Here is a 22,673-nt window from a genome sequence, read left to right as displayed (position 1 = left end):
AGTATCGAAGGTTTTATTTTCGGACGCATTTTTAATAAAATATGCAAACTTATATCCGCCAACAAATTTATAGCATGTGGTACCATTTTTAAGGATAAACGCATTGTAAACCATATCTTTTTTAAGGATACATGGTACGTTCTTTTCTTAAGTTTTTCTGCTACTTATAAATTCTTTTGCCAATTTTTTATTTAAATCAAAATATGTTCATTGTATCTTCCATGAGAAGTTTCGTGTCACCAGAATATAGCAAAGTGCTCTCGGCCAATAACATTGTAGAATTTGTTGTCTCTTAACACTACAAACCATTAAAAGTCTGAAATGGCCTATATCTGTACTCGACTGTACTGATTTTTACTCGACCAGTCTGAATTCGTCTGAGATTTACTTGATAGTACTCGACTGTAGTCTGAACCATACTTAACAGTCTGAATGTGTACTTAACCATTTTATACGAGTCTGAACCGTACTCGACCTAGTCTGAACCGTACTCGACCTAGTCTGAACCGTACTCGATCTAGTCTGAACCATACTCGACCTAGTCTGAACCATACTCGACCAAGTCTTAACCAACTTAGACCTAGTCTTTGTATCTATCAACTGAATTTTATCAATTTAGGAATTCTTTTAATAAAAATGAAATTTGAACAGCAACTTGAAATTAAAAATGTATTCAATACAGTATTGAAATTAAAATTTCACAATAATCAATCATAATATAACTTCAACTCAATATTAATCAACACTTACATAATGATGTATATGTATATGTATATTTTCAATATTATTCAAAATTTTATAAATATTTCGGAAGTATTTTATGGTAACTGGACTATTTTCACCATTAACTTAAGCCTAGTATAGATATATGGTGTCAGTTGAGTTCAGGTAATAATACAGCGAATGTTTTTATTAAGATATATATGAAATAGTATATAAAACAACTTAATAAATTTTAAAAAAATGAGAGCTTAATTGTTTTGTTTTATTAAACCAAGAATTTAATATAATCATGATAATAGAATTTCCATAGCAATCATTGATAACCTTAGAAAAGGAAATGTATTCCAAAGTAACAGTAAAAAATTATTTCAATTAATTTAAGTATTTTTTTTGTCAAATTAACATGGCATACATAAAGCACTTTAATATGTTCTTATTACCTCAGTACATGTGTGTTTTACAGGTAAAAAGAAAACCCTATTTTCTTAAATTCGTGTATTACTTATCTAGTACATACATGTATATTCGAAAGGCCTTGTTATTTAATTTAAACAGGATGTTGCAATTTTGAATCAATGTTATTCATAATTTAATACCTCTGGCCAGGTGTGATCTTATTTATGAGTTATCCCTTTTTTATATAAGCTATATATAATAATTTTTTTTTATCCTAAATATAATCAGAGATATATTTCTTTTATAAGGTTAATTTTTTTATAAATTTTGTTGGCTGTTGTTATATATTATATATATATATATAAATATATAAGTTAAAAAGAAATTTATTTTAACAGTTTTTTGGTCTAGTATGGTTCAGACTGGTCGAGTATTGTTCAGACCTTTGATTAAGTATGGTTTAGACTGGAAAAATAGGTCAAGTACATGTCGAGAATGGGTTAAGACTGTTTCAGACTGGTCGAGTAATAGTTCAGACTATTTTCAACGGCAAAGATAAGGGTCAAGTACGATTCAGTACAGTCAAGTATGATTCAGACTGGGGTCGAGTAATGTCAAGTAAAAGTCAGACCAATTCAGACTGGTCGAGTAAAAATCAGTACAGTCGAGTACAGATATAGGCCATTTCAGACTTTAATGGTTTGTAGTGTAATGGTGAATGAATGAATGTAAATCATGTTCGTAGTAAGGGATAATCCTATTATGCAGTCCAACTTACAATTCAAAACGAAGAGTTTTCATGGCTGAGTAATAAAATTTGTTGTAACTTAAATTTATGTATTGATTGAAACTTTAATTAAAAAAAAAGGATTATTCCTCGCTCAAATGTTATAATATTTACATGTATATTCACAGTCAAGAATCATATACTCTGTTCTGCTTACATCTTGCCTATAACACATCATTTTTAAGTTTTCCCAAATTATAAACATTTAGTTTACACCAACAATGAAACAAATTCTTGAAAACAACCAATCAAGAAGTCATTTGCGCCACAAGAACTTAACAATATGTTAAGTTTGTAAGACAATGATATTCCCCTTACTTCATGTTAAGTGCTCGCTATATATCGTACTTAATCATGAAGAAAGGGATTATCATTCTCTTATATAAACAAAGTATATGATTCTTCACTGTGAATATGAATGTAAATCTTATAATATTTGAGCGAGGAATTATCTTTTTTAATTACAGTTTCAGTCAATAGATAAATTTCAGATACAACACATTTATTCCTCAGCCAACACTTCAGTCCGGCTTTTTAAAACTATTTTATTAAGTCTAGAAAATGTTCTAATAAAATGCTTTAAAAGTTCCTGAAATCAAATGTCTGTTTTTTTTTTATTGGAATGTCGGACATAATTATCCTCTATTTTTTTATATTTTTTTGTTAAATTGATTGAAGTTATTTATTTAACAATATGGGCACATATTTTACTGCAATAGTACATTTCACCTTATTTTTTTTAATGCAACTTTTAGTCAAATCCAATCACTGTAATAAATCTGGTAAACGTGCTTCAGGTCAATTGTAACTCATTCATAAATTTTTTTCGTTTTGAATTGTAAGTTGGTCTGCACAATAGGATAATCCCTTACTAAGAACATGATTTACATTCATTCTTCACAATTAAGAGACAACAAATTCTACAATTTCATTGGTTGGGAGCACTGAATTATATTCTAAGTGTCGGTTAGTGTATGGAAAGGTATATTCTATGAAAGTTAGAGCGAGGGGCTTATTCCGACCTCTTAATTTCATAGTATATACCTTTCCATACACTATCCAACTTAGCAAATATTTACAACTTGAGTAATCCTGTAATTAGTCTATTTATATGTTTTGGCTGACTATGTGTAGCTCATTTGCGTAGTTTTGTAAATGTACTCACTAGTATCATTGTAAAATATGTGATTTCAAAAGACCCTCGACTCTTTCATTCCTAAGTGCTTGAGCAAATATTTACAAAGAAAGCAAGCCAACCACACCTTTAAACTGTAACTATCAGAAAAAGTTGTGTGTATTCAATGATTGCGTGTCATAGAAAACAGAATAAATTTCATCTTACATATAAAGCTTGAAATATTGTTAGAAAATTGAAAAGATGGTAGCTGCTGGTGTAAGTATGTTTATTGAAATAAAGAGATGTTTTCTTATACATGTACTTTACATCATAAGAGGACAAAATAATGCGACTAAAAGCAGGCAATCATTAAATTGCAGTGGAAGCTTTACATTCTTGAAAACATTTTTCAATTTCACAGAAAAACTCAAACTATAATAAACGGGGAGGAGGAGTTCATGGGGATGGGGAACGCCTTTTTCGCATATTGATGACCAATGCTGTTGAATTGGGAACATACAGTTGGAACCCTTTTTAAAAATGGCTGGATCTGCCCCTAGTATGTACCCATAGGTAGTTAAGTGGATAGTTTACATGCATGACTTGTCACTGGACAGTAAGCAACCAATACTTAATAAATTCCTGACGAGATCGATCAAATTGCTTTTATTAACCTTCACAAGGTATTATTGTTCACTCTTTTTTGTGTACAAAGTAACTGCATGGAAGATCAATGATTACATTATGTTTAGATGGCGTTGTACTCTAATCAAGGTATAAAGAACCATATTTGTTACTCTTTATTTATATGAAAGAAACTTTTAATCGTCAAAAACATGTTTAGATCCAAAGATTAATTGGTAGAATGTTTAAAAATCAATTTGATAACTAATGACATGATATTGCTACTACCACGAAAAATAGCGTTAAATAAATATTTGACCGGAAATTTTTTTATAGAAATGCTGAAATAAATATTTCAAATTATACATGAAAATAAAGATGGATTCTTACATTTTCACATTATGATAGAGAAAGAATAAAGATATAATATGCATAGGCTTAGGAAGACACAGATTATCCGAAAAACGTTTACTTAGCGTTGTCCCATGTAACAAACTCGGGACATAAAACTCGCACAATTCGCGAAATGTTCACGCAACTCTTCGAAATGTTGCATGAACCTTCTACGGCGTGATATATTTCAGTATTGGTTAACATGGCTGTCTCCATTTAAAATTTGCATACATATTTTCAAAAGAATATGATGTACGGAAATGTCCCATCGGAAATTTAATTTGGAAACTTCAAACATTTCAGTTCATGAATAAAATTTTTACAGAAAATTCATTAAATTGTAAGCACGATCGTTTTGTACTAAGTGTAAGCTTCCAAAATTCGAATTGAAAAATAAATTGAGCTACATATTCAATTAAAAATGATAGATTTGCAATGTCTTGCGGAAATGTCCGTGTTAAACTTTCATGCCTTCACAAAACTGTTACGGCCAGAAAAACAGAGATTTGATTTCGTGAAGATTATTTTTCGGCTTTGATAACCATATCAATAAAAAGTTCTTTTAAAGTTGAAGTTGGTACACCAAATAGCATTTACATTACATGGTTATCTATAAAAAAAAATACGGATTAATGAAAATGTCTTGCAAGTTTGTCCGTTATCATAATTTGACGTCGCCAGAAGCGTTATGCTAGCTATAGGGACGGCATAAACTGCATTCGCTTGTTCCTTCCTTGCACTAAATACAAATGTCCTGCTTTCAACAAAACGAAATGATGCACACATTACAAAAATACACATCTATAAGACGATCAAAAAGAAAGAAAACATCAGTATCATACCTATAAGCTATTGTATGTTGCTGCTTGAATAAAAGCATACTCGGGTTGAATATATAATGCAGAAATATTCCTCCAAAACACATAATTACTAGCAGTAAAATTTCATTCCCTATGTTAATTATAAAATCATATTGGATTGGATTCTCATGGCATTTACACTTGTGTGTTATACTTTGCATTTACTTAAAAGGGAAATCAGGAAGAATTAGATAGTGTACGTTTTCAATTTAACGTCATTTTTCTGTTACACTAAATGGTAGCAATATCTGACGTTGCGTCAAACTATTTAGTTTAATTTGGAACACAGCATTTATTTCAAAATAGCCAGTAGCAATTTTTGTTTTAATATCTTGATTACGATACAATCAAATATTACCCTTGTTGTCATTCAGGCATAGTTACTTAGTACACGGGGAAAGGTATGTACAATGCATTAGAAGGCAGGTTCAAGCAATTTGAGTCGACGAGAAGTTGTAAGTATGTGCTAAATGCCTGTAGTTTAAATGTTTTGTTGGCTGGCTTTACAAAGAAGGCAAGCCAACCACACCTTTAAACTGTAACTATCAGCAAAAGTTGTGTATATTCAATGATGGCGTGTCATAGAAAACAGAATAAATTTCCTCTTACATATAGAGCTGGAAATATTGTTAGAAAATTGACTACTAGTATATTGAATTTCGCAATTAATGATAATATTACGGAATTATTGATATATTGCCTCAGACTTTCACTCATACAGAATGCCTTTGTTTATCAATCCTTCTGACTTCTTCAATTTTGTTAGAGATTCGGTTGCATTAGAGTTATATGACACGAGTGACCGGTGGAAAATCATGTTCATCCAATTCTTGAACCAATGCATGGATATGTCATGAAACTTAGTCTTCTGTGAACAATTTTATAATTCTTTACGCATCCATATCGTAAAAACGTCTAAAAATATTTCACTTGGTCAGTGTTGATGTGAAAATACTTCGCATATACAATAAATAAAATCGCCCTTACAGTGAAAATCTCTAGTATGATTATTCGACAGTAAATATGAACCGCATAAAGAAAACAGCATAGATGAATAAAATTCAATATCAACCATCTGGATGAAATGTTTGCACATCACTAATTATGTTAAAAGGTACATTTGTCTGCAAAGGAAACTCTACCGCTGCTTTTAAAACTCTGGCACGTTCTGTTCGGGAACTTCTTAACATTCACCTATTTGTGTATCAATTATACACATAGATGGCCCAAGTCCGCATCCATTTCCCCAATCTTGATATTCTTCACACAGTACATATATATATGTCTGATAATGAAATTTTTTTATTTCTTTTTACAAATGAAAATATGGTATTTTAAAATCTGCTATGAAAATTTTGATAAAGCGAAAATGTACTTTATACTCATGATAGTTGACCTGTATTTGTATTATAATTTATGAAAAATTGTTTTATAGTCTCTCTTAACTCTTTATAGAGTGGCTCTTGTTGTTATCTTGTGTTTTAAAATGCTGTATATTTTATCTGTAACAAGTGGTGAGACTTTAATAAAGTATTTATCTTGTCTTGTCTTGTTTATAATAAATTATTTCTTATTTTATTCAATAATCACGAATTTGTCGTCTGTTTTGTTTATCATTTTACATTAAATAAAATCATAACGATTATGATCAATTATGGTACAAATTGTATTTCAGGATTCGCATTATTTTACATACACTTGGTACGTTATAATATATATTCAATTTTACAATTATTTATAAGAATAGCTTGTCTAATCGGAATTTTTTATTTAAATGGAAATTCATATCTATATTTAAAACTATGCAATATTAATACTCCTACAGACGTGTATTGATTCATCGACGATAAACAAACGGCAGGTAAGAAAATAACATATCATAATTGTTTATAAATAAAAATCTTAAATTCTAAACCGGTGATTTTACGAACATATTATTTTAAAATGTCTGTCCTTCTTTCACTTTGTAGATAAAGGTATAGTTTGAACTATTTCAAATAATGAATTACCATCTAATCCCTAGGTTACAGGTAAACAACTAAAAAAAAATAATATTCTACATATTGTATATGCATATGTTAACATATAATAATTGTATATTATTTTCAAAAATGTGAACAATACAAAATAGTCAATACTCTTTATAAAAAAACGTATAACAACGAAGAGTTAATTTATTATTGTTTTTATGATTTATACTTTTAAAGTTTACCAATTGTTTTCTCATTACATAATCATAGAAGAGATAATGCGCTTTAATTATCATATTTGTGTTTGGTTGATGAAAGGAAAATCCCAAAATGACTCAAAGGATTAAAAGACATCTAGTAATCATAATACAGTCTTCGACATAAGTCAGGTGTTTATTTATCTACCATATCATACATTTGTCATACTAATAAAATAGTCGGAGTTTAAAAAAAATAAACGGGAATACGACGCTATCTGCACTTTAAGTCCCCTAAAAGTTAAAGTCAGGAATAACTGTATTAAATTAGCTATCAGCACAAAATATCCAGAACGATAACTACAAAACTAAAACTAAAATGAAACTGGTTTTCAGAAAATCATAGAAGTCATATTTAGATTATCAATAGCGATTGCACAATGACATTTAAACTTCCTTTAGCTATAAGTGCAGAGTACTTAGATTATTTAGATGATTAAGTATTTCGAAATATCTATTCTTATACAAATTTAAAGATATTTCCATGTGACGTCACAAGTGAAATATTCAAAATCTTTCGTAAGTTAACCATGAAACATGTAAAAAAAAAAAAAACGATTTCAAGTGAATATGGAACTATAATGTTGATACATTAACTATTTTCGAAATGCCAGATGATAATAGCATACAGCCAACGGACAGAACGGTGTGTGTTGACTATTCAGTAGGAAGACATGTAGATAATAATTTAATCCACATTCGTGCTCTCCCCCTGATTTGCTTACAGATCATATGACAACTTCAGGAATACAACTTCGAAAATGCTGATTTATTGTTCTTAGATAACAGATTTTTCGTCTATATGACAGCGTCCAATCTCATTTTTTTTGTGTTTCCTAAAAATAAAAGTTATTTCATAATTTCAAAGATAAAAACAATCAATTTGTATTGAGCATTTCATCTCGACAGATTAAGGTGAAGCACGTTCTCAAACATATGCACTTTCTTTTTTCAATAGTGCTTAATACTTATTCAGAAAGACTTGAAACATTTGAGAAATATATGTATGAAAACGTCCATGCATACATATAGTTACGATACTGTTGTCAGGTCATTAAAGATTGCATATTTTGGCGTTAATATTGATTCACTTATAGGGTCTTTGCATCGGAACTAAACACATTTATTCAAAAACCAGCTGTTGGCATGACACGGGTTATGTTCTTCTCATATATGTTATGATGGTATGATACTAAACCCCTAACGGGAAGGATTGTGCCTGATGTTCATATGATGAAATCATAATCTTTCAGTCAGTTTAATTGAAGTCTGGAGCTGGCATGTCAGTTAACTGCTAGTAGTCTGTTGTAATTTATGTATTATTGTCATTTTGTTTATTTTCTTTGGTTACATCTTCTGACATCAAACTCGGACTTCTCTTGAACTGAATTTTAATGTGCGTATTGTTATGCGTTTACTGTTCTACATTGGCTAGAGGTATAGGGGGAGGGTTGAGATCTCATAAACATGTTTAACCCCGCCGCATTTTTGCGCCTGTCTCAAGTCAGGAGCCTCTGGCCTTTGTTAGTCTTGTATTATTTTAATTTTAGTTTCTTGTGTACAATTTGGAAATTAGAATGGCGTTCATAATCACTGAACTAGTATATATTTGTTTAGGGGCCAGCTGAAGGACGCCTCCGGGTGCGGGAATTTATCGCTACATTGAAGACCTGTTGGTGACCTTCTGCTGTTGTTATTTTTTCTATGGTCGGGTTGTTGTCTCTTTGGCGCATTCCCAATTTCCATTTTCAATTTTATATCGTAAAAATTCTAAGTAACCCGTCAATCAAGAGCAAAATCTTAACAAGATTGCTTAGATATAATTTGTTTACTGTGAGATACAATGTTTCAGAGCAGAATTTTCATTCTTATACATGTATATATAAAAAAAATTATTAGAACTGTAAAATAAAATTATTTTTTTCAATCTTTCAGAATCAACAATACTAGCAAGTATATTAATATCCATTGCGACTGCACTTTATTAATACGGTCGCATATTTAAGTGTTCAGTTCTTACTTTCCAATTATTACATGTAGATTAGAATCTGCTTACTCTTCCGGAACATACGATCCCACAAATGGTGGAATTTGTCTTTAGTTTTCTATATTTTGTTTTTACAATTGATGTTTGTCTTATTGTCGTCATGGCGATGTCAGTTTATCGTAGACTCATGAACTTTACTTTGTTATGACATCAGCTTGATTGGACTACTATTTAAGGAAATACGTCAATTTAAGACTGGATGTCGATCAGAGTTTGTCACATTTATTTTGTTACTCTTGTGAAATTAAACTTGAGTACAATAAATACAAAATAAGCCGCACATCCCAATTTATGCACTAATGTTTTCAAAGTGTAATAAAATCAAATGCAAATAACAAAATATTATCTATACTACATATTTAGTCACAAAAAGCGATCACACCAGATCACTTTCTTTGATTGCATGGAATTGGTTTCAAAAAATGATATTTTTTATTTAAATGCAATATTTTTAATTTATTGGTATATTTCTTCATTTAAATGCAATATTTTCATTATTTGAATGGTATATGTTTTTATTTAAATGCAATATGTGTTTTTCAAATGGTATAATTTATTCTTTGCAGAAATTGTTAACCAGTGGTTGATTTTGTTTATATAAAAATAAGATAGTATGACTGCCAATGAGACATCTCTGCACAAGACACCAAATGCCACTTAAATTAACAATTATAATTTACCGTTAGGTCCTCAACTGTGAATAAAACCCATACTAAACAATCAGCTATTAAATGCCCTTAATGACTAAAGATCGGGTTTATGTACACAATAATGAGCAAAAACAAATATGATAAAACGCGCGTCTGGCGTAAATATTAAATTTTAAGCCTGTTATCTATGTTGAGTTTATTTGCAACCACTGGGTCTATGCCACTACTGGTGGAGATTTATTTCCCCGAGGGTATCACCAGCCAAGTAGTCAGCACTTCTGTGTTGACTTGAGTCATCATTGATATGTTCATAATTATTAATTAACTGTTAACAAAACTTTGAATTTTTGAAAAAAAATGCTTTTTTACCTCAGGAATAGTTTACCTTAGCTGTATTTGGCAAAACTTTTAGGATTTTTCGTCCTCAATGCTCTTCAATTTTGTACTTTATTTGGCCTTTAAAATTTTTTTGATTCAAGCGTCACTGATGAGTCTTTATTAGACAAAACGCGCGTCTGGGGTAAATATAAAATTTTAATCCTGTTATCTATGATGAGTTTGTTTATATATACACCATCATTCGACAACTACTGAAGAACAGGCTCCTGACTTGAGACAAACAGATTGTAGCTGGTTCACAATAGTTTATTGGCGCCAAACTGCTCCCTAATCTCGGCCAACGGTTCAACAGCATACCACAAGAACAGAACAATTAACGATTAACAACTATGGAAACAACAATAAACGACAACCACTGAATTACAGAATCCTGATTTTGGACAGACACATATAGATTTGTGTAAGACGGGCGTTTTGTCTAAAAGACTCATCAGTGACGCTAAAATCAAATAATGGTAAAAATTCAAAATTAAGTACAAAATTGAAAAACATCAAGGAACGCCCGGACGACATGAATGTAAAAGAATTTGCAATATCATTCAAATGAGCGTCCTTGTAGTATTTGAGGCATACCATCGCAACCACATTAATTGTTGATTGCTTTGTTTAATTTTTTTTTTCAAAATGTGACATCGGAATATCCTCAAGTTAAAGATTCATCAACTTATTTAAATAAGAATCAAGAGTGTCTTTTGAATTTCTTGGGTTTTTGGAAGTAAAATAGATGGTCAAGTGTTTGTCTAAAACAAAACGCCTTGTTTTCCCAACACACTTTGGCGTTGTCCAAGTTATCAGAGAAATGAGGCTTGGAGTTTTTCATGAAACGAAAAGCCTACATTTAATAATGATAATTGTGTAGAAATGTAATTTCATCCATATTTTTACTATTTTATGCAATATATTTGGAAGGTGTAGGAAAAAAAATGTGCGCATGTCATACACTGTCTTACTATGGACCTTATTTGACAACGACATTGAAAGGACGATAACTGCAAACCGGACCTATTATCTTGGTTCAACAATTTTTCATTTTAATTCTTAAGCATCTATGGATTTAGTTTAGAAATATAATTTTCATTTCAACACATATTTAAAATTAAATGTAAAATTATATTTTTTATATACATTTACATTGTTGAATTTGGTAGATAGTTGTTCGGGGGACTCCCATTGGCAATCTACCCACATCTTCATGTTTTATATACAGATGGCTGAAACATGTATCAAATTGTAAGAATAAGAAATGCATGAACTGTACTTTATTAATCACTCACGGGGGTCTTCCTTTTCTCATCTCAATATTAAGCATTGGAAAATCTGCAGAATTTTCCGTTTGCGAGTGGTGTCTGAGCAAGAGACAAAGAGGTAGGTGTCTGAAAGATTGTTTGACATGCCTTTTAACCCTTCTAAAAGATCTCTAATGTATTATTAAAAGCAATGTGCTAGTCAACATTTCAATTTCAGAGAATTTGTCTTACAAATCTCTTTTTTAGTTTTTATTCACTAATTTCTAATTAAAACTCTTCAATTTTTAGGTTATCCTTACATGTAATGCATGACAATTATGTTCATCCTCTGAGCAGCACAGTGCAAAGGTTAAGATATGTGATATCAGTTTAATCAATTTTCGGTAGAACCTCACCAAAATAATAGTTAAGATAAACAGATTTCATAAAATTTTAATCGTCAGATCATTGCGATGATCAAGCGAATGTTGCAACAATCGGACGTAAAGAATAGTATTGAAATGATACAATTATTAATTGATGAATCAGTCACCGGAGTTACCATCAAGTCAATAATATTTGCTTCAATTCTTGTATGCTTTGATCATTGTTCTTATAGTATTTTCCTTATTCTCTTAAGTATTTTGTTTATCCATTTTAAAGTTTTATCTTCTATTTAAATAAAGGTTTTTATTGCAATTATTTGCTAGTTTTTTTTATTTATTACAATGTCCTTATCCATTTAAAGTTTGCCATACTAGTAAATCGTATTACATCTGTCCATTGCCGAAGATTGTTTGTTGTGCTATAGCTGTGTTTTATATAGTTTAATTGATTTCACTGAATCTCTGTTTAGTGTTTATCAGATTACCAGTAAAAATTACTTTTTTTTGTAAAAATTCTCAAAAGAGTAATTGTTTGTAAATGTTAAAGTATATCCTATTTCAACACAGGAGATAGAGATACGTGAACCATGGTTTGATTTGTTTCCTTTAAGGGAGTTATGCCGTTACGGTAGTTTTTGCGTTATTTACTCAATATAAAATATGAATATATTACAAAGTAACAACCGCACATAAGACTAAGCTGATTCTTTGGTGTATATCTTATCGAACATTTTATATATCTATTCTTTATGTTTATTTTAAGGTTTGCTACCGGAGAGTCTCAATGTGTGTTTTATATGCAATGTGTGTCGTTCTTGTGTTACATCAAAGCATTGAAAGAGCAAATTTTTCAAGTTAGTTATAACAGATTCAAATACATGTATTGCAAAATATATTCAATTAAGATTAATATATCAATTTGACTTTAACTTTAAAGATTTATAATGTTCGTTTACGATTGGATTACACGATTAATTTCATCTCAAATTTATTACAATTAAGAAGGGTTCATGGAAATAAACGTTCCTAATTGTACCAATTCAGTATGGGGCGCCGATTGGGACTCTTGTGGTTTTGTACAAAATTCAATTCTGTCATCACAAAATCATTTTTGACTAACAAAACTATGTGATACAGACTTGTGTAATGAGAACTTCAATTTTGTGATGACAAAATTAATTTTTGTGGACAAAATTCATTTTTGTAGATAAAATTCATTTTTGTAATCAAAATTCATTTTTGTAGACAAAATTCATTTTTGTCATGACAAAAGTCAGTTTTGTCAAAAAGGTATGCAAATATAAACTTATTTGCATACGAAATTGACAAAATGAGACAAAATTCAATTTTGTGAAATTCAATTTTGTCTTACAAAAGTGTATTTTGTGACGACAAATTTGACTTTTGTGAGACAAATTTGACTTTTGTGAGACAAATTTGACTTTTGTGAGACAAAATTGACTTTTGTGAGGCAAAATTGACTTTAATGAGACAAAGTTTAATTTTGTGAGACAAAATTCAAGTTTGTCAATTTTGTCTCAAAAGAGTCAATTTTGTCTCAAAAAGGTCAATTTTGTCTCAAAAAGGTCAATTTTGTCTCACAAAAGTAATTTTTGTCTCACCAAAGTCAATTTGTCTCACAAAAGTCGATTTTGTAAGTAAATTAGTTCACTGAATCCGAACTAAACTAATTTGCATACAAAATTGACTTTCGTCGTCCAATTTTCAAATCAAGTAACAAAAGTCAAGTCTGTGATACAAAAATGAATTTTGTCATGACAAAAGTAACTTTTGTCCTCTGAAAGATAATTTTGTATGACAAAATTGAAATTTGTAGTGTACTACAAATTTGGTTAACTGAACTCATTTTTGTTGAACAAAACTCACTTTTGTCCGTACAAAATTGAATTTCGAGTACAAAACCACAAGAGTCCCGTTCGGCGCCCCGTATTCAGATGTTTTTATTTGATTACAAAAAAGAACACAATGAAAAAAGTCAAATAACAAAAATACCGAACTCCTAGGAAAATTCCACACTAAAAGTCCCTAATCAAATGGCAATATCAAAAACTTAAACTCATAACAACTGTCATATTACTGACTGGTACAGGTATTTTCTTAGTTGGAAATGGTGGAGTAAACCTGGTCTTAAAGCTGGCCAAACCTCTATCTTATATGACAGAAGCATAAAATTCCATTATATTCATTATATTGATAACGATTTGTGAACATAACATAAAGACACATTAGGTAAAACATCGAAAACAAGCTTACAGCAGTCATCATTGTGGTAATGTATAATCTTAATCAGCACAAAACAAGCAAACATGTCGATAAAGACAAACAATAAGGCATATAGTCAAAGCACATAAGCAAAAACAAAGTCAAAAATACAGAATATTACCTTACATAACAGCACAATAATGGGATACACAGGTATCTAGCCTAGTAAAATTGATACTGCCAAAACAAGTCTTAACAGTAAAAGTAATAATTTAACACGTTATTTAGATGAAAAACAACGTCAATACTCAGAATATGTACTTCAACACCATCATGTATTATTTGTAAATTTGATACGGAATATCTTTCAACAAGGTCTTGGTATATTCCACTGCACTTTGAAAAAAGAAGATACGTTCGGTGACATACCCCTGGTCCATCAACCTTCTGCTCAGACACTGGTTTCATTTTATAAAACCTGAGTATACGTGGCAGCTATAAGCTCTTGAATACCGAATGAATTTGTAAATCCCGTACGCAGGTGAAGTTGGAATTTCGCTAGTGAATTAGGGAAATTGATAATTTCAAAATTAAAATTATCTCGTTTGTCAAAGATTCTGGTACTGAGATGACCAAATTTAAGGTATAAGTCTAACCCGTGTCTGTTGTTCTTTAATTTCTAGTTCTGGAGGATATATTATGGAACATAATCAATAAAGTTTGGATTGTTAATGGGAAAAAAACATCATTCATATACTAGTATCCAAATTTGAAATTAAATGGACTAGCTTATTTGTTCATCTTGTTTTTGACAAGTGTCCGAAGGAACTCCAACTTATATGACAATGAGAAGATGTCGGCAAGTAGTTTCCACAATTGACACATGACTAGACTACATGATAAATGCCATTTACATATATGTTAGTTAATAGCAGTGGCAACCAGTAGTTCCTATACGTTCTTTAATATCATGTGCTAAACTGAGGCATACCGATCAATTTGTGTTAAGTCGGAACTGAGAAATATCAACATGGGAAAAGTATAACCAAACTAACGCTTTCCAACACGGCCGACACTCGGCTAACCGAGAGATTGGTCGGTTAATCTATATTGAGTATGTGGCTATATCGGCGGTGGGTCTGTTAATCGGGTTGGCTAAAGTCTGTTAATCAGGTGTTATCGAGGAAATCATTGGAAATTCTGCATGTTTCATTGTATAACTTTTTAAATATATGTTTATCATAAAAATTATTCATGTCTAACAAAACAATTCAATGTACTGAATCCAGTGGTGTAATTATTATTTTTCTAGCTTCGATGTACGATCTATAAAATGAAAAGGCGTGTTACTCATCAATAAATTTATACACATTTTACACACACAAAATGTACACAAAAAGACACGTTGGTTGAATTAACTTGCATGCGATATTTTGAACATCGAACAAAGACAGGCATTATGTTTGTCAACCAAATTGATATCATTGTGTGAAAAATCTACACAAAAATCTGTATTTTGGTGACATAAATCAATCTTTATTTAAAACCTGGTCTGTTAATGGGTCGGATGTATGAAACCCGGTCTGTTAATTGGTCTGTTAAGAGTTATGAATGTCAATAAAAGTATAATTTTATTGCTGTATGGTGTGTTATCGGATCAAATGGGTAGGCTCAAGACGAGTGGCTAAAATATACGGAAACAACACATGAGCAATGAAACATAATATATACGGAAACACTGACAATGAACAATTAATTTAGGCCATGAATATTGAAAACTGATATAGAAAAGTGTAATATTAAAGTATTATTATACATCATGTTAAAATGCCATATTTTGATTGCCTAATACGAAGGTGTTAATTTACTCTATCACATGGCTGAGTGGGTGACAATTTTTTGGAATGTCACCCTCTCGGCTAGACCAATCAAAAATCGGCAGTTTAAACGACAATGAATTGAATCTACATCAAGTTATTTTATAGACAATGCTTAAAGTTCTGATTTACTATACAACGAAGCGTGGAACGACTCAAACTTATTTCTTTTACAATTGTTGGAAACACGTATTTCACTTGTTAATATTTTTACTTTAAAACCTATAAATCATTGTGTGTTATGCTTATTGTTGATATTAAACGCATTCGTTCACCATCGATGGGGTTTCAACTGGTGATGTACATTTCATCATGTTCATTGTGATGTATATTTCGCAGCCAGATATGAGGCCTTTTGAAAGGGATATTTACCCAAAATTTAAATAAAATAAATAACAATAACAAAATAACAACAATTGAAAATATTTTTTTTCTTGATAGCAGAGCTTTTTTCCCGTTTCGGGCCTAATCCTTCAAAGTTGTATCGTTTATATGTCAAGTCAATGCACTACTATTGTCTATTTACTTCACTTCTGATGATTTTTCAAATACCCGTTACGCTGTCAAGTACGTGACTACATAGAAAATACTTTATAATAACACTCATCTGTTAAAGAAAATGATGATAGGACATTCATTATAATAAATCAAGGATTTGTATAGTCTTACTATACAAATCCTTGAATAAATCAAATATCACATAGCTGAGAGGGTGATAGAGCAGATCGGTATCCCTCGAAAAAACATTGTCAACCTTGGCTTCGCCGCAATTGACAATTGTTTTCTCGGGACCCAATCTGCTCTATCACCCTCTCAGCTATGTGTTATTTATATCTTATCACATATTTGTTACGGATACGGATAAATTTTTAAGATTTAGCTGTTATGTTTCATTAAATTGTTATAATTGAACTTTTTTTCCCTCTTTTCTGCAACACTTAAATATGTGATAAATAGCTTAAAGATTATAACATGTTTTTCCATATTTGCCCTGGTATCATCCCTCGACCCATATCGGCCCTCGGCTAAAGCCTCGGGGCCGATATGGGAGTCTCGGGATGATACCAGGGCTAATATAGAAAAGGGCATGTTATAATCTATACATATTGATTTCATCCAAGAATGGTCGCCTATATCATGTGGATTCTGTTAAGGTTGTCATGAATGACACTAATTTGTATCTAAATTGGTATTAACCAGTATATAAATCAGAGATAAACGTCGTAATGTAACTAAACATCAGTAAGTAAAATATATTGGGATGCTAGAATATATAAAGAATAAAGAAATAATAATGAGTAAGATAAAATAAAATGTAGAGAAAAGTAACAGACAATTATATAAAAAAAAATATAGAAATAAACAAGCTCCCAATCCGGACCCTCATTGTATAGACGAGAATCTGGATGGAAACACAGAATATATAGAATAATAGATAAGGACAGTAGGAAGTGATGAGTAGTCATCCAGGTCTCTTCAGGTAAAAAGTTGCCTTTACTTTGCATGGGCAACTGTGTGGAGTAAAATTTGACACAAGTTTGTACTATAGTAGTAGTATATATATATAGTGTATGGTAAGTAGAAGGCAATATTTTTCTTAAGGATAACAAGATGTCGGACATTAAAGTGGTAGTCTCCCTTATTTTAGGCAATGTTTGGGCAAAAGTTTGGGCAACTCTCCGTTATCACGAGCAGGATCTGCATTCACCATAATTGGAACTAACGTGTCTCTGGTGTTTGTGCATTGTGCATTTTGTGTCTTTTTTTTTGTATGCATTTTTAGACAAGTTTTTGAAGTTTGTTTACATTCTAGGCAAATGACGTGAACAATTCAGAATATTTAAATATTTTATTATGAAAAAGCACATCAAAACATTATTATATACATATCATTATTAACAATACATGAATATGCAGCATAAAGTTAAATCATTTCTTAATGTCCATATGGTAATGTCTTATAATCGGACACAATCACTCTCTTATCAAACACAATTCTATAATCTTTGCTCTGGTGCCCTGTGATAACCCTACTACTTTTTGAATCTCTTATGATTTTATGTTCATCCACTACAGTTATTGTTTTCTTTTCAGAAGTTGTTACCATATCCTTAACAGCATCAAAATTTATGCTAAGTGCATTTTTATAATTGAGGGTAATACCTCTTACTTTGCATACAGTCTGATTTCCATCACTAAAGGGTTTCTGCAATTTGTAGGCGTAGTTTTTAGGGCCACCGGTTACAAAATGTGTTATATTGTTAGCTGGAACCTCATCCGTAAGTTCTCCTAAATAATCACACAAAGGTGGTTCCCATTCGCCCTGTTTAGCTGTAAATATCACAGAATCTGTATCAGCATATAATACGCGATCTCCGAACTTGTCTAAAGAACTGTGCAGCTGAAGTCTTGCTTGAGCTGTTGTATAGGCTGCTATTACAACGTTAGTTCTTCCTGAGACTTCTATAAATTCTTCTTTGTTCCTCCAACGCATTTCAATCATTTCATCCGTAACAAAATTGACACAAGTTACTTCTTGTTGATCACTGGTCAACATATCAAAATAAACGGATGGATCAGATACGTACTCCACTTGAGGTAAATTTGTCCGTTGCCCAAATTTACCCCAGAAGCTATTCAGCATAAGTTTGGCAAGAGAACGGAGTCCCGGATTCTTTACTATTTTGTGATAGTCTAATTGGATGCCCTCTTTCTCTAAATAATCTTGAATATATTTTTCTTTGTCGGCTTCGGTTTCACACCAGGAAGGCCACCCACTTGCCTCTTGTTTCATTTTTAGAAAAGTGTTTATGTATTCCGTAAATATTCCTCCAGATTTTGATTTCGGATCGTATTGCTCGACATCATTGAAATGCCATACTTCGTATATTTTTTCTAATATATAATCCTTTTTTATTGCCATCTTCAGTTCATCTGTTACCCAAGTGCCAGTTATAGCTCTTTCAGTTTTACTATGGAGACAGGTTGTTGTCTGTTGTAATTCAGTACATGTTCTACATAACGAAAACATCAGTTTGTTATTGATTTTTGCAGGGAGCACAGGAATATGAAGTCCACGAGGTGGCTGAACACAGCATTTGATAAGACCCTCATACTTTGAAATATCATTAAATTTCTCTGTTATTATAGTAGGATGTCCCAATACAACTTTCCCAGTTTTATTGATAAAGGGATACAAAGATGTTACATCATAATATTTGATTTGTTCACCATCTTTAGCTTCATGGTATAGTTTAAAGGCTTCTGTTCTACCACCCGAAAATGCATTCCTAGGTTCAAGTGGAGTGACGTAGTTAACACTGTCTACAAAAGTTTTGATATCAATATTTTCAATTATTTTCTTGTCAAACTCGCATTCCCATTTAGAGATGTACTTAAAACCTTGGTTTTCTAGATAATTCTTTTTGTCAATCGTACGTGGATGGAGATCAGCCATGGTCATTTTATTAACCTTGTTTACTGTTTGTTTACTGTAGCACTTTGAACACCCATGCCAGAAACATCCATGATATTCAAAAACAATTTCTTCTCCATCCTCACTCTTGTGATAGCCATCAACTCTGTAGTCGCCAATATTCTTTTCTCCGCCATTGCGTGCATGTTGTATATGGATTCCCTTTGAACTGGATACATATTTCAGCCATTTCAGTGCTTTAATAGAGTGTTTTTCTTCTGGATTGTAGCCTTGCGCTGGAATAATTCCAATTGTTTCTGGACGAAGAAAGTTTTTCCTGAACACAAGGTTACAAGCCGAGGCTATAGTAATGCATTTCTCAAAGGGATCAATGCCATCTTTGTTAGAGTCTATAGTTGTCATAGCCATAAATAACTGTCGAAATTTTAAACAGCATCGTCTTAGAATGTCTACATCTGATTGGCAGTATTTCAAAAGCTCTAGCTTAAAATCAAACTTCTTATGAGCATTTGAGGCGTACCATTCAAGGAAAATCTTTCTATCATCAACTTTCATTCCGTCAGCGTTATAATACTTAATATCGGGCAGATGATCAAGTACAACAAATTGGTTTTCTTGCCTGTTAAAGAGGTGGGGAAAATATCCTTTCTGTAATTCGTCTAGGCCAAACATCTTTGGCAGTTTTGACAAGGTGGAAGGAAGGAAGTTTAGCGAATCAATCATTCTAATATTACAAGCAGGGACTTCAACAGACATGTTCTTTGCACCGCTAGGAATAATTTTAGGTAAAATTCCATTCTTATACAGATATGCAAGGATAGGAAAAGAATCATAGCCCTTGAAGTTGTGACAGAGGATTGTTGCTTCATTGTTTTCACCAGAAAACAGCCATTGGCAAAATTCGTCGTTTGTATTCGGACCACTAAATATAATTTCATTTTTACCACAGGTATCACATGTCGATGAAGAATTAATATTTTGTTCCAAACAGTCAGAGCATACTCTATGGACAACACATAAATTTGGCTTGTGTTCATACACTCCACACCGCGATTTTTTACAGTTTTTACATTTAATGCTGTCATTAGATCGTTCATATCCTTGTTCACATTGAACTAAATCATCCTGTGTGCATTCGAAGTCAAAGAAAATATAGACTTGTTTTGTGTGTTCGTCTTGTGTATTTCGTTTTGGATTGGTGTCAACATCTGGAATTGAAGAAAGCTTTTTGTCGTCTTGTATAGGCATCATAAAACAGAGATGTCCAGGCTCGAAATAATCCTTGCATGTCTTGCAGTAGATTTCTCCACATTTATGTTCTTTTTTGTGCATTTTTCTGTTGATCGATTGTCCGCATTCTTTGCACCTGTAATAAGAAGCACATGTTGAACGTGCTTGGTTAGTTTTCTTGGCATGAAGTTGAAAGCACACGTCTCCTTGGAAATAACGATTGCAATCCTTACAATAGATCCATTCTTTATTTTCAATCTCGTGTATTTTGTGACAAGATGTACAAATATTGTTACACTTATGTTCCTCTTTGTTCTGGTAACCCTTTTGGCAAATGCTACAATAATAACTTCTGTTTAAGAAAGCGGGCATACTTGTTATGACATCATAATGTTCGTTGTGGTGATATAAATATATTTTCTTCTCGGTTTCTGGTCCTTGAAAAATTATCCCATTAAAGTAATCCTTTGAGACGACATGAATTTGACAGTCGGTCATCGCTCTTTGAAATTGTTTGATATCTTTAAGATGGCAAGGTTTAAGAGGAATATTTGCCTTCTCGTGCAACTCGATAGCCATGTCTTGTTGTATCTTGCATCCTTTCCGAATACTCTCCCACTTCGGATGTTTGTCAATATTGGCCTTTGCAGTGACTAGTGCTCTAGCACAACAAAGTTCATCATTATTTTGAATCTGAATAATACATTTTTTGTCTTTCAGAAACCTTTCTAGAGCTACGAATTTGCACGTCTTTCGCCCGCTTCCTTTCGGCATATCTACATGGGTAATCTCTATTTCCAGTGAACTATCGAGAACAAATTGTTCATATGACTGTAATACTCTTTCAATTTCTCTTAGCAATGTTTCTGCTGACAACTGTGCCACTTTCATAAATGGTATTGTTATAGGAAAGTCCAACTCCGGACACTGTATTGACATTCGTATGAGATCATCAGTTTTCATGAATTCAGTCATGTCCTTGATAAGGGATTGAAACAATAGTTGGAGCATCTGTAAAATTTGCGGTAGACCACGTACCTCTATGTCCTTGAACGAAACTTTATATGCAGTTGATTTTGTCCTAAATTTGGGCAAATTACGCTCTGACACAATACGTAGATCATAGAAGCGATCCGGTTTATCCTTTTTCGTCAGACGACGTTTCTTAGTAGCGCTATTTTCGGTAGAAATTTTTCTCTTAAATACTTCCCCTGTTTTGTTATGCACTTGTTCTAGGTGACGTTGCAAGCTATCCTTTCTTGAAAAAAGGACACCGCATTCATTGCACTGAAATAGGTCATCGTCTTTATGTCGCAATATGTGACGTTCAAGATTGTATTTTCGTCCAAAGTTTTTTCCACAAATGTCACATTTATACATCTCATGCTGTTTGGACTCTCTATGATGTTTTGAAACACGTACTTTACTTTCCATCTTTCCTCGTTGGTGGTTCACAAGTGAATGAGTATCTACAATAAAAAGAAAACAATTTATAGTTTAAAATATTACCCATAATGCAACATATAATACCAGAGTTTACTAGAATAATCTAGAATATACATTTCATACTTAATTTTTTTTTCCCAGAATGCATTTCAAAGACTATATAAAATTTCGATTTATGGGTTCATTTCATATTTACAACAATCTTACATGTGTGAAGATGGATACACAAAATTGTCCTATTTGTGAATTGAGATTTTCAAGGAAAGATAATATGTTGCGACATCATAGAAATAAACATGGAATAAGTCAACCATATCTACAGAGCGATGATATGTATCCTCCTCCTCCTGCGCCAAAGGAAGATAGCCTACTACATCCTCCTCCTCCTCCTCCTCCTCCTCCTCCTCCTCCTCCTCCTCCTCCTCCTCCAGGAAAGGAAGATAGCCTACCGCCTCCTCCTCCTCCTCCAAAGGGAGATAGCCTGCAGTTATCACAGCTGAGGGACGATAATACAGAACACTTTACGTTTAAGCATCCATTCACAATGACAGTGAGCGGACCAACTTCTTGTGGGAAGACATATTTTCTAAAACAATTGCTTCAAAATTTAGACATTGTTTCACCTA

The 22,673-nt window shown here is 32.1% G+C and overlaps 1 protein-coding gene across 1 annotated transcript; it reads right to left on the bottom strand.

Moving 5' to 3' along the window:
- Positions 1-17,871: 17,871 nt before the first annotated feature.
- Positions 17,872-22,035, bottom strand: LOC139524988 (uncharacterized). Its single transcript, XM_071320158.1, has one exon. It carries the CDS (start codon positions 22,033-22,035, stop codon positions 17,872-17,874), a length of 4,164 nt encoding a protein of 1,387 aa, XP_071176259.1.
- Positions 22,036-22,673: the final 638 nt, after the last annotated feature.

Source organism: Mytilus edulis, chromosome 5 (assembly GCF_963676685.1).
Source record: "Mytilus edulis chromosome 5, xbMytEdul2.2, whole genome shotgun sequence".
Taxonomy (NCBI): Eukaryota; Metazoa; Mollusca; class Bivalvia; order Mytilida; family Mytilidae; genus Mytilus; species Mytilus edulis.
The sequence above is the reverse complement of the archived record's forward strand: the minus strand, read 5'-3'. Positions and strand labels throughout refer to the sequence as shown.